This window comes from Echeneis naucrates, chromosome 24 (assembly GCF_900963305.1).
Source record: "Echeneis naucrates chromosome 24, fEcheNa1.1, whole genome shotgun sequence".
Lineage (NCBI taxonomy): Eukaryota > Metazoa > Chordata > Actinopteri > Carangiformes > Echeneidae > Echeneis > Echeneis naucrates.
The window spans coordinates 8308763-8323705 of record NC_042534.1 but is presented as its reverse complement, the minus strand read 5'-3'; the positions used below and the strand labels follow the sequence as shown (position 1 = coordinate 8323705).

The following is a 14943-nucleotide window of genomic DNA, read 5'->3' as shown; positions in this document are numbered from 1 at the left end:
TAACCATCAGTGGATACCAACACGGGCAAAATGCCTGGTGAGTATTGTTTGACACAAAAGACACATTACATCGGCCTACTGGTACTCTACATACTTGAGCACAAAGTTTCATTATAACAATATTTTCCCAGTCAGTGTTGATTGATAGTGGATTTGATTTAGCAGCTCATTTGAATAGCTTCAACATTCTTGGCTTTTGTGTGTGTGTGTGTAATTTATTTTTTAGGGTTTATCAGTTTGTCTGCCGGGGTTTGGGGTTTGGGGTTTGACTCGCCTGTCATGTTGGATGTTAGTCACAAGGCGGCGTTACTCTTCCAGGCTTACAGCGGGGGGGGAGAAGGGCGGCACTTTAACCCAACAATGAGTCTCCAGAGGCGCTTCGAAAAATCAGGAAAACCGCTGGATTGTCTTTGGCCTGTGGAAGTAAGTATGCCCAAGTTAGCTGAAACTCTGAAACAGGCATTGCCATCATTTTTAAACTAATGTAAACGTTTCAGAAAAACGCCTAGCTTAGTGTCTTTCTGCCCAATGGTAAGAAAATATTAATATTCCTCATCATATTTAAACAGCCAAATTCATTTCTCGTTAGCATGCTAGCTGTCAGAGGTTTCCGTTTAACTTGTCCGCTCGTCATAGGCGTTTTCCTTGATTTTAATGGAGGTTACGATTTCAATTTACGCTGGACCAACTCTAATTGAGCAAACAGATACAAATATATATTTTTTAAATCTGGGCATCGTGGTGTTACGATAACGATCGTCTGAGGTGCTAGTTTCGCTAGCAGTTTGACTGGCTTAGCTCAGGGCTACACTTTGCACACAGCGTTTCTCGCCGGCAGCGCCCTTTACTCACCACGAAGCGGACAGAATAAAAATCCTTAAAATGTCCGGCATGCGGACAGCTATCGTCGGCCAAAATGAGACTGAAGCTCAGCTACACCAGGTCAACACACATGTGCTATATCTCCACATACCAGCTGTAAATTCGTGACATCTTCACGGCCAACCAGCTTCAGTCATGTTTGGAAACACAAACACGTCGCACTACCGGTTTTCTGTCTTCACTTAGTCTGCTTATAAATATTGAACGGATAAACAAATCACCAGACACGTGTAATTGAAAAATAAGACTTTTGGCCAAATACTTAAGAATCCTGATTGAATTATTGTTTTGGGTTTTTTTTATTATTATTTATATGTGATACCACACATAAGCAGGTAATCACTTTAATACAGCTGGACTAAATTAAAACAATAACGGATTAAAACAACGATAGCAGCATCCAACTTCATAACACTTTATTTCGATATTTCATGCCCAATCAACTTTGTTTATGGTCACCTTTCCTTTTTCCTGTCTAACTCCTCTTCAAGACAAGTCTCTCCATTACTCTATGCAATTTAATTTTAATAAATGTAGGTGTTCTCCATTCATCAAAAGCCAGGTTATATTGCCTATATTTACGAAACCTCCTAAATGCTGCCAGCACCTCCACTTTGTGATTTAAGAATGAATGGAAATGTATGATGCCTCGGACAAAATGCCAATTCACTACATCAGATTTTATGAATATTAAAAACAAAATGCACTAGACTGTATATTTCTATAGATGGGGATTAGACATTCTGGTTTGTAGCAGGTCTTGTTTTTCTACCAGTGGGTGATAGCAGCAGGAGACAAGTGTATATCTTCAGATTTTAAGTCTAAAGTAATAAAGTCTGTAACTGTAGAAATTATCATCTTCCATCCAAACTGTTTAAGTTAAAGCTTAACAGCAAGTATTTGGCAGGGCTGCATATAATGACATGTCACCTTACCCACCGCCTTATTTTGAAGACTTAACTTGGTACTTCACAACTGACATTTATTTCCCAGTGTGTCTTAACCTCACTAACCATGATGCTCGTATGTGTTGTATCATTGCCCTGCTGTGCCTCAACTGCCTTGCACGTCTTGCATGTCTTCAGACAGTGACACTCTTTCTGAATAGGACAGCACCACCTACAGTACTGTAGAAGAAACATTCAAACCCCAAAACTGTTATGATGTGTCATCAATTGATCCATCCTATATTTACTAAAAAAAAAAGAGCAATGACTCTTTATTTTGATTTGTCATTAATGAAAAGCTAAAGATAAACGTTTATATTTGCCTCCTGTCATTTAATTATCTCTTCCAACAATATACTGAGAAAATTTTAATGTTTTGTTCATATTTAGAATAGTGGTTAATCTTGGTTAATTGACAGCTACCCAATGATTAATCAGATTAAAAATCTGAAAATATAAAAAAAATAAAAAATTTTGAATGGAAAACTGCCATTATGAATGCGTTTATGTGTACGTATTTTCTAAAAGGAGTTTTGTCCAACTGTCCCAAGTAAATTTACTATAGTCTTGCATCACGCATGCGTAACAGACGCAAATGCATCTTTGTGTCCAAAAGGGAAATGTTTGGCAAGCCTGCAGTTCTTAGGACTCTGCAGCTGATTTGGTTGTACAACAGTGCAAATGTTACAATCAGCTGATTAGTGGACAGCCAAAGCAGTTAGCATTAATTCTGATTAGCTTCTGGAGTTTTACCCTGAGTGGATTAACCATCCTAACTCCTCCTTCAGGTGGATGAAAATTCAGACACTCCAAGGAGTCACTAAATAGAATTACAGATAAATGAAGACTGCTCTATTCTTATTCCAAAATGATCTACACACATGTTCATACTCCCTTATTATCGCTTTTGGCAGATGATTAAACATATGAAAGGGGCTTTATTGCATGTTTACCAAGTGTCAGTGAGCTATGCTGACGTGGCAGCAGGTACAGTAGAACAAATTGCCTTAGACCTTGAGTCTATTTTTAAACACATAGTCATCAGCAAGAAAGGTCTGAGCAATGCGGTCATGCTGGAACAGATGGGCATTCATTAGATCAGTCTTAGGGGCTTTGTGCACGGACACAATTAGCCAAGCAAGTCTCAAAACTTTAACCAGCTTACAACCATTGGAACCACAGGTCTGCTAATGCCGTCACCAAAGTAAGAACACATGATCATCATCATCACCATCATCAATGATGATGATGAAGTCTGCCTCACCAAGTGCCTCACAGTTTTGTTAAGCACAATAAAACATACATAATGTTGTTTTTTTGTTGTTGTTGTTGTTGTTTTTTTGTTTTTGTTTTTTTTTTGGGGGGGGGGTTAAATCAAATCAAATCAGATTTATTTGTATAGCGCCAAATCATAACAAAGTTACATCAAGGCACTTTACATATAGAGCAGGTCTAGACCAAACTCTTTATAAATTTAAGACTGATGTATTGCTGTTGGATTGCCTCAGGGTGCTGTCAGCAGGAGTCAGGGGGATTCAGCTTCTGTGTTCTCACAGGCAGCCTAGATTCTGTGGCCTTCTGTGTAGGTAACGTTTTCAGTTGTACATTGCCTGAAAAACACTTATCATCACTGTGTCCTGAATTGCACAGAAGAACACTCGAATAACCAGGAGCATGAAGGTAATCAACCATCTCTTTTTATTTCTCTCATGACATTATGATGTGTGTAGAGTGAATTTAAAATCAGGAAAATGGACCTTGGATGAAAGAAAGCATTTTAAAATGGACTAAGTGTTATGCTCAGTAATTCAAGGGTCAGCCCTGCTTTTACAAGGTTTGGTTGACTTGGTTGGAGGGTGACAGCACGGCATTTATCTTAGGGCCACTGACCTCAGTCAGGTCAGAAAGAGTGGCTGCTGACTAACTAATCCTCTTTTCACTCCTCACTCCTGCAGCTCTACTTTGTGGCAGTTGTTGACTTAATTTCAAAACCTTTCCTTGCCAGAACTACATGACACACCTTGGCTGGATCTTCTGCTCGCCAGTTTTGGATTACAGTGGGGACAACATTTTCCCAATAATGGATTATACCTTCTTTTGCAGATCTATGTACGGTTCCTGTGCAGTGGATTCAGCAAAACTGAAATATAATGAACTGGCCGAATATATCCTATGGCAAAAGCCAGAAGTAAGGAGTGGGAGCAAACTATGTGGAACAATTCAGGTCAGTTTTTTTTATCTCCAACTTCTATTTTACTGCGTATAGCGTTCATGTGTATGTCGTTAAAGGAAAAAAATTTATCTGTATTTAACTTGCATGATGTAAGTCAAATAACGAGGGAGCTCTCTTCTGGAAAATGCTAATGTGTTCTCCTTGACTTTAAAAACTGAATAGAGATGTTGCATTAATCTACCATTCATGCAAAGGGTGAATATTTTTAGCTGCCATTATGGCTAGTTTAATTACAAATGCAGCTCTTCTAATATGAAATGTGCTGCCATGTCCATTCTGTACGTCACTACATGATCTCAGAGAGACTCAGACTGCTGACTATGAGTGGGTGGGACAGTAGCATATAGAGCCAGAAAGACCTGGAAGAACTCTGGGAATTAAACAGCTCAGGACTAAATATGGCCATCAGATAATTCGCTGGAAAGCTTTATTCTTTTCCTGCACACTGTGTGAACACGTGAAGCCTCACAGGTGGCCCTCTCCAACATGCTAAATGTGTGCAGCATTGGCAGCCCTCAGGAGCAGGCTTGGGATCGGCAGCCATTTGCCTCGCTGGGTTGACACAGAGACATCCATTGACACAGTGGCTGAACATTTGGTGGTCGAGTGGCAGAGGTTGCGACCAAGTCACCCTTGTTCAAGTCTCAAGTCAGTCCAAGTTGAGCACATACTATTCCTATCAGAGAGTTGGGCAAGTGATTGGCTTACATCAGCAATAGCTATTGCAAGTTACAAGCGAGTCTCAAGTCACTTCACCTTGTCCAAGTCAATGCTAAAGTCATGAAATTTGTAATTTTGAATCCAACTCAGGTCCACTCTGTAGGATGGCAACAGATGCACAGCCTGAAATGATTAAAGAGTTAGCTACCAGAAAATGAAGGTATAAAGATGAGTTTTAAGTTTCAAAGCTCTTAACATAACTAGACAGCCTAATGCCAGTAGGATGGTTATTCCAGGGGAACAGGGCTTGATGGGAAATCCATATGCAATCCATATTCATGAGAGCAAGGAGTGAAGGATTAAGATCAAACAGATGAAAGGAAGCAAGTTAATTTAGCGGCACCATACACTCAGATTTGATATTATCTGTAATCTACTCTGTCAAATAAAAAAAAAAATGTAATTCTCATTTAACATCTTCAATAACCACAATTATTTTCTCTCCTCTCATTTCTTGCAATATAACCCTTCCCACTGCAGGCTGCTGCCTCCTTCTAGTCTGGGACGAGCAGTGAGCGTCGCCTCCATGGTGACCTTTGCTGAAACAACACAGGTCTCCCCTATGGAGCTCTGTGAGCCACCATGCCTGACCGCAACCCTGTCACCCGGGCTGCGACGGAAAAAGATGCTATGGCAGAATGCCGTAAAACACATCATGATCCAGCAGGAGCTCAGTGCACAGGTGACTGGTTATCCCTCAGACATCAGTAGATTTGATGCATCCAGACTGAACTTTTGGTTGTACTATTTGCTCTCTGCTGTTTGGTGTATATTCATATGACTGCTGTGTGTGCTTAAGTATTAAACAATGAACCGATGGTCATGATTCATATCTTTGCATTATGAACATTAATTGTAAGGCTGAAGCAGTACAGATTATCTTTGTACTAACAAAATTGTGTAATTCAGCATACCTTCGATGTGTGATTGGTCACTACACTGGAATAACAAAAATTGCACTTTTTCACTTACAGCGTCTAGTCACACAGATACTTGGGATTTTGATTTTCATGCCCTTGCTAATAAAATACAATTTGCTTCAACTGCATCAATATTGTGGCGAAAGCCAGACAGATAAAAAGATGTAGATATCACACAACCTTGGACAAGTAAAAATATGGGGTAAGTCAGAAATTAATTCCTGTAAGTTAATTAACCAATTAACCAAGTTAATTAACCAATTAACTAACCCTAACCCCTTAAAGGGTCTTTAGTCGCTGCCCAAAAGCAAGATTTATTGCTTTACAAAAAATCTTTTTCCCACATGGCGAAAAGAACACACCCTTAAATGGCCAAGGTTTGTTTGCTTTCCTCCATAAAGCCATTACTACACCAATACAGCAGCAAGCTTTTAAAGACATGGTATGATAATAATCTTTTACAGTTGCCAAATCTGGTTTTCTGCTTCTGCTTTATTTTGACAGGTTGGTGTGGAACCAGCTCAAAAAATCTTTGTGACAGATGCCTACATGCAAGATATCAACAGACAAATTCGCAACAAGGCCTCACGTGGGGTTACAAAACGACGGTCCTCCTCATTTAAAGTCCATCCTTCCCAAGCACGAGGCTCCACCAGTACCCACTGTAGTGTTGGAGGTTCCTTTAACGACTATGCCAGCGATGCCGACTTCTTTGTGCACTGGGGTCATACTCTTTGTGGTGTCTACATACCCTCTTTGAGTCACACCTTCAAGTCCCGTGATCTGGAGAAACTCTACCAGCAACACTCTTCTCACCAAAGACGCAACTCTCTAGCCATCACAAATGTAATCGATGCTGTGGCCAAGCTGCATGTGTTGTTTCTGTACCTGGCACTGGCCCCAGACGCAGTCACAGACACTGTCCGTGGTTGCCTGACAGGAATTTTTATGGTATTGGCTGTAGCACTGTGCCTTGTGGTTTTAACTTGCAAAGACTCTATGTCCCCGCGGTGGCTACACTACACTGGCCTAGCAAGCTGGCTTTCACAGACCGCGCAGGTGCTGGGAGGTCTGGTATATGGACTAGAAAAAGACCAGACATGGTACATTTTGTTCACATTGTTCGCCACGTACACACTGCTGCCGTTACCTCTGCTGTGGGCCATGTGCGCTGGCTCTCTTACCTCAGTACTGCACCTTCTGGTGGAAATAATGAACTACTACAATGATGCAGTGCTTTTGAAAAAGGTCAGAAAATCTACTGATTAACCGGACTGATGAATGCAAATATATTAAACCTTAACAATGCTGCTGCTGTAGAGTTATCAGTTTCTGTCTAAAATTGACTTTTATTATCCAATATCAAATATGCTATGATCTCACATTGTGACATGAACCCACTCTGTTTTTCTTCTTTTTTTTTTTTATTTTGTGCTTTTAACGTGTTCCTTGGTAAATAAAGGGAATAACTGTGTATTCTCCCGTGGATGCAGGTGTTTGCCAAAGGGCTACTGTACCTGGGTATGAACACAGCTGGCTTGTTCATCCACTACCTGACAGACCACGCTCAGAGACAGGTTTTCTTAGAGACACGGCGCTGCATTGAGGGACGCCTCAAGCTAGAACAAGAGAACCAGAGACAGGTATCACAAAGGCTGCCATTGTACAGTAGAGTAGATTTGACCTTAGACAGGCTGTTTTATGACCAATGTAGACTGATAACGCCTTGTAGATTTTAGAATAAAAATGTTTCCCGATTACTCTTGTGCACTGTGTGTAAATGGGCATCATAAACTATGTAATATCATTTTTGGTATGTGTTGGCACGCAGGAGCGTCTGGTGCTGTCGATCCTGCCTCGCTTTGTGGCCTTGGAGATGATTGCTGACATGAGCTCTTTGGAAGATGAACTCAATCCTCAGGAGTTTCACAAGATCTACATCCACCAATATAAAGATGTTAGGTAAACACACACACAGGCTTCACCAGGCTTTTATTTATATCTTGGAATTTTTACGGCTTCAATGTGAAGCAAAACACGTGAAGAGCAAGTTAGATGTAATCACTTTAATCACTTTACCTATGTGTGTCATCTTTTTCAAATTGCAAAACTTAGATTTACAGTTAGTCATGCATGTGTTTACTGGAACACAACAGTTTGACAGGAAACTGGAAAACATATTTTCGTTTTTCTATTTCTCTCGTCTTTGCAGCATTCTTTTTGCAGACATCAAGGGTTTTACTCTGTTGTCCATGAACCTGTCCGCACAGGATCTGGTTCGAACCCTCAACGAGCTCTTTGGGCGCTTTGACCGACTGGCAGAGGTGAAAACCAAAGAGCTTTTTTGTGTTTGGGGTTTGTTTTAGTGTTTTTAGAGATTGGATGATTGCCGGCTTTCTTATTTTTCTAGTATCTTCTCTCATGACAGGAGCATCATTGCCTGCGAATAAAGATACTGGGAGACTGTTACTACTGTGTGTCAGGGGTCCCAGAGCCACAGCGTGCCCATGCCCGTTACTGCGTTGAAATGGGCCTTGCTATGATTGACACGATACGGTCAGTTTTTACTCACTGAAGTAACACTAACCATATCCCAAACCACTAACCATACAATATGATTATCAGAAATATTATGTCACAAAACAGTATCTATATGTATCTTTACAATATATATTTTCACTTGACCAATCCCAGGTGTGTGCGGAAGCAGTTGAAGTTCGACATGGACATGAGGATTGGGATCCACACAGGATCTGTCCTTTGCGGGGTGCTCGGGCTGCAGAAATGGCAGTTTGACGTCTGGTCCTGGGACGTGGGCATCGCCAACATGCTGGAGGCTGGCGGAATACCGGGGTGAGTGTCTCAGCTGGTACCAGCAGAGTGATTCATTTCCTCATATTGTGATCTGAGAGAGTTTCCTCATACTGCACCCATTATTTATTAAGCCTCTTTTCTCCATCCTCCAGACGCATCCACATCTCAAGAGCAACCCTGGACAGTTTAGAAGGCACCTACAAGACAGAGGAAGGACATGGTCGGGACAGGAACGAGTTTCTAAGGAAACACAACATCGACACTTTCCTCATCTGCCCTCAAGAGCAAAGAAGAAATTGTGGCCACACTGAGCCACCCAAAATCCAAAAAACAAATCAAAACTGGAACCCAGAGATACCGTTTGGGAACGTTATTGACATGAACTGTGTAGGTGCAAGAATACACAATATTATTTGGTTCATGGTCTTGTGCGGCCAATGTCACGCAGTAAAAGTGATTCATATAAAAATGGCAAGGGGCATAAAAACAAGGATTAAATAAAAAATTAAATAGTAAATATTTCTTGATCAGCCTCACAGTCTGCTTTCCCTGTGCTGCAGATCCTGGCCTCTTTTACAAATGGTTCATTTCCCAACATATGGCAGTCCACTTCCAAGGAGATCAACAAACGCATCAAACATGCGATAGAGGTTCGAAGCAGTGAGCGTATGCACAAGGAACACATAACGCCACTAACCCTGGTGTTCAAGGACACACACATTGAAGACAAGGTACACAGCTATAGGGGCAGATTAAGAAAGTGTAGCTGGGGGGAGCATCATTTTTTTTCACTGAACAAAGTGGATGAATCTTCTACCGCTACCTGAAATGATGCTGATGTTTCTTGGATCACTTTTGGTTGCTCCAGTTCTCCCAAATGAGAGATGAAATGTTCAATTCCAACTTGGTCTGCTCCTTCATCATGCTCCTCTTTCTGATGGCTGTCCAGGCCCTCATCCCTGCTCCCAGGTAGAAATTGCAGCCTACATTTTCCTGTTTTCTTGCTGAAAGCATCAGATTTCAAATGCATGTTTTTTTGATCACTACTAAAATTTACTCCACTGTCGGTCTGTGTAAGTCTTTGTGTGTAGCATTTGGTGCCATCTGCAGGTGTTGCATGCATCCCAGACCTTCTCTTGTCTCTCTGTTGATCTTATATTCACATTTACACTATTGTGCATATGTCCTCCTTATTCCTTCTTCTTGTCTCTCTACGATGTTCTTTCACTGCAGGTTGTTCCCACTCATCCTCCAGTTTTCGGTCTTTCTCCTTGCTTACACACTACTGCTGCAGGTTGCCCTGGCCGAAGAGTTCAAGTGGACCCCTGTAGCACTGCAACAATTCTGTTGCTGGATCCATGAAAACAATAGTGCCCGCAACTTTCTCACGCTCACTGCCATAATCTTAAACTTCGGCTTGGCCTCTTCTGACATGGTGAGAGACCAAACAACACAGGGCCAGGGTCTTTCCCCCACCACATTTGCCTTCTCATCCTGCTGTGCATTCATGTGTTCTCTGTAATAGAAGACATTTTTCACAATACATGAGAATTTGTTAATCCAGTTGAAAGAACAGTCAGTCACATTTCTATTCTCGAGGCTCTGGAGGTGCTCCATAACTAGCTCAAATCTCAAAGAAATACGGCTATTGTGATATTCTTCCTTTTACTTTTTGTTGTGAAGGTTTTGTATGAATTATCTCTGCTGTGTGCAGGTGTGGTGCATTCTCACGAACACAGGAGAGGCTGAGATAATGGACAGAACCAACACAGCCTCACACGCTGTTACTGTCTGCACCTACCCAGAGGTAAGGACAAGAGTGTTTTTTATATATATATATATATATTTATTTATTTATTTTTTTTTTTTTTTCTCATGGTTCGTGTATTTTCCAGTTATCACATTTTCTGCACTAATGGCATCCTTATCTGATCAACAAAGAAAGTTTGGCCATTATAATATGTTCATCTTCACTCTCTGTAACTTGTTCTTTAATTCACCGTTTCTGCAGATCTTTGTGTTGAGTGGTGTGATCGCCATGGTGACCTGTGCCGTGTTTTTGCGTCTGAACTCTCTACTTAAGTTAGCGGTGTTGCTGCTGGCGGTGGTTATATACTCCTACCTCATCCACTTGGCCTTCCTCACACTCATGCGCCATGACATGCTGCACAGGTCAGTGCAGAAAATCCAAAGCTGTTTTTATCTCTCCTCAATTGTTCTGTCACATTTTCCATTTTTTTCCAAATTTTTTATTCCGTATTTCTTGACTAACCTCTGTGCAGGTCTCACTATATCAGGAGAAAAGGAATCTCCATCCTTCTCATGTTGATGTTTATTGTTGCTGTCTTCTACAATGGACGGCAGGTACTTTTAAACTTACTGTTCTTCATGCTTTAAGTGTTCTGCTGTTTGGTTTGGTTTGCTCATCGGATTTTTGACTGCTGTTTACATGATAAAAGTTGACTGAGTGTGTCACATAAAGGCAGTTGATTTCTGATGCATGCTGTATCGTCCCTGTATCCCACTAGTGGGAGGCCACTGCCAGGCTGGACTTCTTGTGGCGTCTGCAGGCCCAGCAGGAAGTGGAAGACATGAGAGAGTTGCGGGAACACAATGAGTGTTTGCTGCACAACATCCTGCCTGTGCATGTTGCTCGACATTTCTTGGACCGGAGCAAGAACGATGAGGTTTATCCACTTCTGAAGCTGACAATAAGATCACATGTCTAATCCTACTCACTACTCGCTGATTTTTGGGAATAACAGCTTACTTCTTTCCTAAACAACAAATATTTTATTTAATTATATCAGACAAACAAGCAGGCTTTTAGGAAGTCCCCTGACAAAATTCTTGTTGTATAATTTTTATTTCAGGAGCTTTATTCCCAGTCCTATGAGGAAGTGGGTGTTATGTTTGCCTCCATTGCTGGGTTTAATGAGTACTTTGAAAAGAAAGAGATCAAACACGAAGGAGTAGACTGTCTCAGATTGCTGAATGAGATCATTGCTGGCTTTGATGAGGTAAATAAATAAATGTAAATAATAAATGGTAAATGTACAATAGCTACAAATTCATTCATTTAACTATATTGTTGTGTAATGGGTTATTTGTGGAAATTGTATAGATATTCAGTAAATGTCCTTGTCCTTCAAACAGTATTTCCCTTCCTCTTGAGCTGAAAATTGTGTTATTCAGTCCTAGTTTTGCTGTTGACAAATATGATTTTCTTCTTGTTGCATAACTCCGCTCTATCTGTTTCTCTTTGAAGTTGTTGGAGGAGTCTTACTTCCACTATGTGGAGAAGATCAAGACCATTGGGAGTTGCTACATGGCAGCCTCTGGGTTGGCTCCAGACAGAGAGGTAGGAGATCTTCTTGTACACAATCTGCATTTAATCCTCTGCTCTATAGCAATCAATCGCTTTCCCTGTCAGGTAACCATGGATGAGTGGAACCACCTCAGTGAGTTGGTTTTATTTGCATTGGCAATGCAGGAGACCCTTAAAGAGATTAACAGGCACACTGCCAAAAACTTTCAACTGCGTGTGGGTAAGTGGCTACCGTCACCTAAACATACTTCTGTTGATCATGCTCTATTCTCAAAGACATAGAGCATATACTCATAGAGCCTCTGCTTATTATTCATTTTATCTGAAATAAATTATTTTCTTTGCTCAACCTAAACAGGCATTGCTCATGGGCCAGTGGTGGCAGGTGTGATCGGTGCCACAAAGCCACAGTACGACATCTGGGGGTCAACAGTCAACCTGGCCAGTCGCATGGACAGCACAGGTGTTAGCGGACGTATCCAGGTACCTGAGGCTACGCGGAAAATCCTGGCAGAATGGGGCTTTGTCCTGGAGCTACGTGGAGAAATATTTGTCAAGGGAGTGAGTAGATGGCACATGATTCTGTATTTCCTAATGATAATAATGGTTAAAAAACATGTTTAACTACCATTAATATTGTCACAGCAAAATTAGGAGTATGTTTGCAGAAGGAAAAATGTTCCGTTAAGATCTGAAATGAATATAAGTCATTAAGCTGTTATTGGTACATCATGAAGAATAAGACTTTAATCAAACTTCTTATTGTCTGTTTTTTGTCATTGTTTGTTTTTGTTTTAGTTTTTAGTTTTGTTTTTTGTTTTTTTTAAAGTAAAGTTGTCGGACCTGTGGTTGCATCTGTTTCACCCTCATTTATTATCATATTTCCATTGTTTGTAGTCGAGCTCATTGTCCAAAAATACTAATTTTAAATTGGAGATTGTCTTGTAAATTCTAAAAATTATTTTTAATTAGTGCATCTTCTTATGTGAATTAAAACAATTTTTTTGGTTTAAAGGTGCAGTCAAGGTATACTATGCAGATTTTGGACATGGGTTCAAAGAGCCGTATGTTCGGGCACTAGTTCTCAAAGTGGAGCAAAGAACACTTTAGTTTAACTATAATTACATTCACAAGTAACACAATGACAGAATTTATGGCTGTTTAAACACTTCCTGTAATGAAACATCTGAAAGCTAAAATCTTGTCAGATGAGGGTACATGTTCAAATTTGATCTCCACCTATTGTAGCTTCAACCTGAGAAAAAGTCTGACTGGCGAGATAAGGTGCAAACACCTTTGATAGGGATCAAGAGAGGACAGTCTGACTAAGGTGTAGCCACAAGCCAATGCAATAACTCATCAGCACCATCAGCGCAAAGTAGGTGTTGAAATAAATCCAAATTGACATTAAGGAATAACCAAAACAAGAAGGACCCCTACTGGAGAAAATGAACACAGATCAAAAGAATGCTGATGCTGGCTGCATTGGATTTCGGTTAAATGTGTGATTGCTCTTGTCATTACAGGTGAGTGAGTGCCAGGGGAAAGTCCGTACCTATTTCCTCAGCTCAATGCGGAGTAAGACGGCCAGTGTTGGAACAGATGGTTACATACAAGGAGGGCGGACAGGAGGGCGCATGACGCTGGCAGGAGTGGTGTTTGGTCTGGTCCAGGCCAGACACAAAGAAAGGATACGGGAGACCAATGGGGGGTTCACTCTGACTTCCTGCAATCTCCAGTGCTGAGGGCACTGTTAGGGTCAGATACCTGCAGGTAGACGAGGATGCAGTGCAATCACATTGGTCCTATACTTTTGTTATTCTTGTTTAATACCTTGCCATAATAAGGTATTAAGGCTTGAGACAGTATTGACCACAAATGGGAACTCATTAATAGTCAAGTTTCTGGAGTCCTGGAGATGAGGTTTACTCTATAAAGTAGTGTGTTCTGAACTCAAAAAGGAGCTGATTTTACCACCAGCCTCTTATCATTTAAGTCCAGTATCATGAGACTACTGCTTTGTGTTTCTTATCGCCATACTTATACTTATTATGAGCAGTCCTTTAAGTTCATTTTGCACAAAGGCCAAAATGTCTATTTATGCTGTGATGATACTATTCAAGTCCTCAGACCTAACCCAACCCTAACCCTAACGCCAAAACAGAATACCTCAAAACAGCCAGCTTAGCCTCTCATAGACTACCAATGGCCTATACAACACTGACCAGTGTTTTACAGTCTAATTGACAGAATTATTATTCTTTGTACAATTTTACATAGTGCAGTATAGAGTCATGGTATACTTCCATTTTGGTGTCATTTGTCTTTATGGCTCCTACCGAGACAGTATGTTTTATTAGTCACTGTTATATTTCTCTGTATTTCTTTGTCAAACATCTGAATGTGACAAATCACACCATAGCCAATTCCGTTTTGCCTCTGTACACCACAATTACTCTCGTTTCAGTTTCTTTACTACAGTGTTATTTCCAATGCAGTAACTTAAATGCCAAAAACAACACTCAGGTCATTTTTCCTTAATGTCACAATACTTTTTACTGTCGATGAATATCATATAGATGCTGCTATATGAAAACCATGTAAATCTGAAATGACTTTCTTTATTCTTCTTTAAGAGAAAATGTTAATTTTGTCTATGGCATTCTACAGAGGTATGCTGATATAATATTAGACCTTAAAAAGTGATTTTAAAGTTTGTTTTTTTTTTTCAAGAAAAGTAGCTCAAAATCTTTATTAATCTATGTGACGTGGGGGTGGGATGGGATGGGTGGGATGAGCCTCTAAACTGAGGCTGTTGTTTCTGATAGAGATTCATTGAGATTAATTTTTTTTAATAATTTATATTTTAAAGAAATATTTAGAGGGGAAGTTTCTGCAAATAAAACCAGAAAAGGAAATGAAGCTGGTTGTGTGATGTAATTTCCTTTAAATTCCGCATTGGCTTTATTCAAATTAAATATGTGATTCATTCGTGTGTAACTTGACACAACCTTTTGCACTTCTAAAATGCTGGTGCTGTCTGCACGATGTCTCCTTTTGCATGTCTTCGTTCTAGCGGAGTAAGTTGTTGATGTATTT

At 40.4% G+C, this 14943-nt stretch overlaps 1 protein-coding gene across 1 annotated transcript; it reads left to right on the top strand.

The window, feature by feature from the left end:
- Positions 1-329: 329 nt before the first annotated feature.
- LOC115037398 (adenylate cyclase type 8) lies at positions 330-14182 on the top strand. Its single transcript, XM_029495904.1, has 22 exons — positions 330-423; positions 3933-4053; positions 5263-5464; positions 6207-6950; positions 7196-7345; positions 7534-7664; positions 7915-8026; positions 8131-8258; positions 8397-8555; positions 8669-8903; positions 9077-9247; positions 9385-9485; positions 9750-9951; positions 10231-10323; positions 10528-10688; positions 10799-10880; positions 11045-11203; positions 11390-11536; positions 11785-11877; positions 11950-12064; positions 12203-12405; positions 13371-14182. Exons 3-22 carry the CDS (start codon positions 5309-5311, stop codon positions 13587-13589), a joined length of 3561 nt encoding a protein of 1186 aa, XP_029351764.1. The 5' UTR covers positions 330-423; positions 3933-4053; positions 5263-5308; the 3' UTR covers positions 13590-14182.
- The last annotated feature ends 761 nt before the right edge of the window (positions 14183-14943 follow it).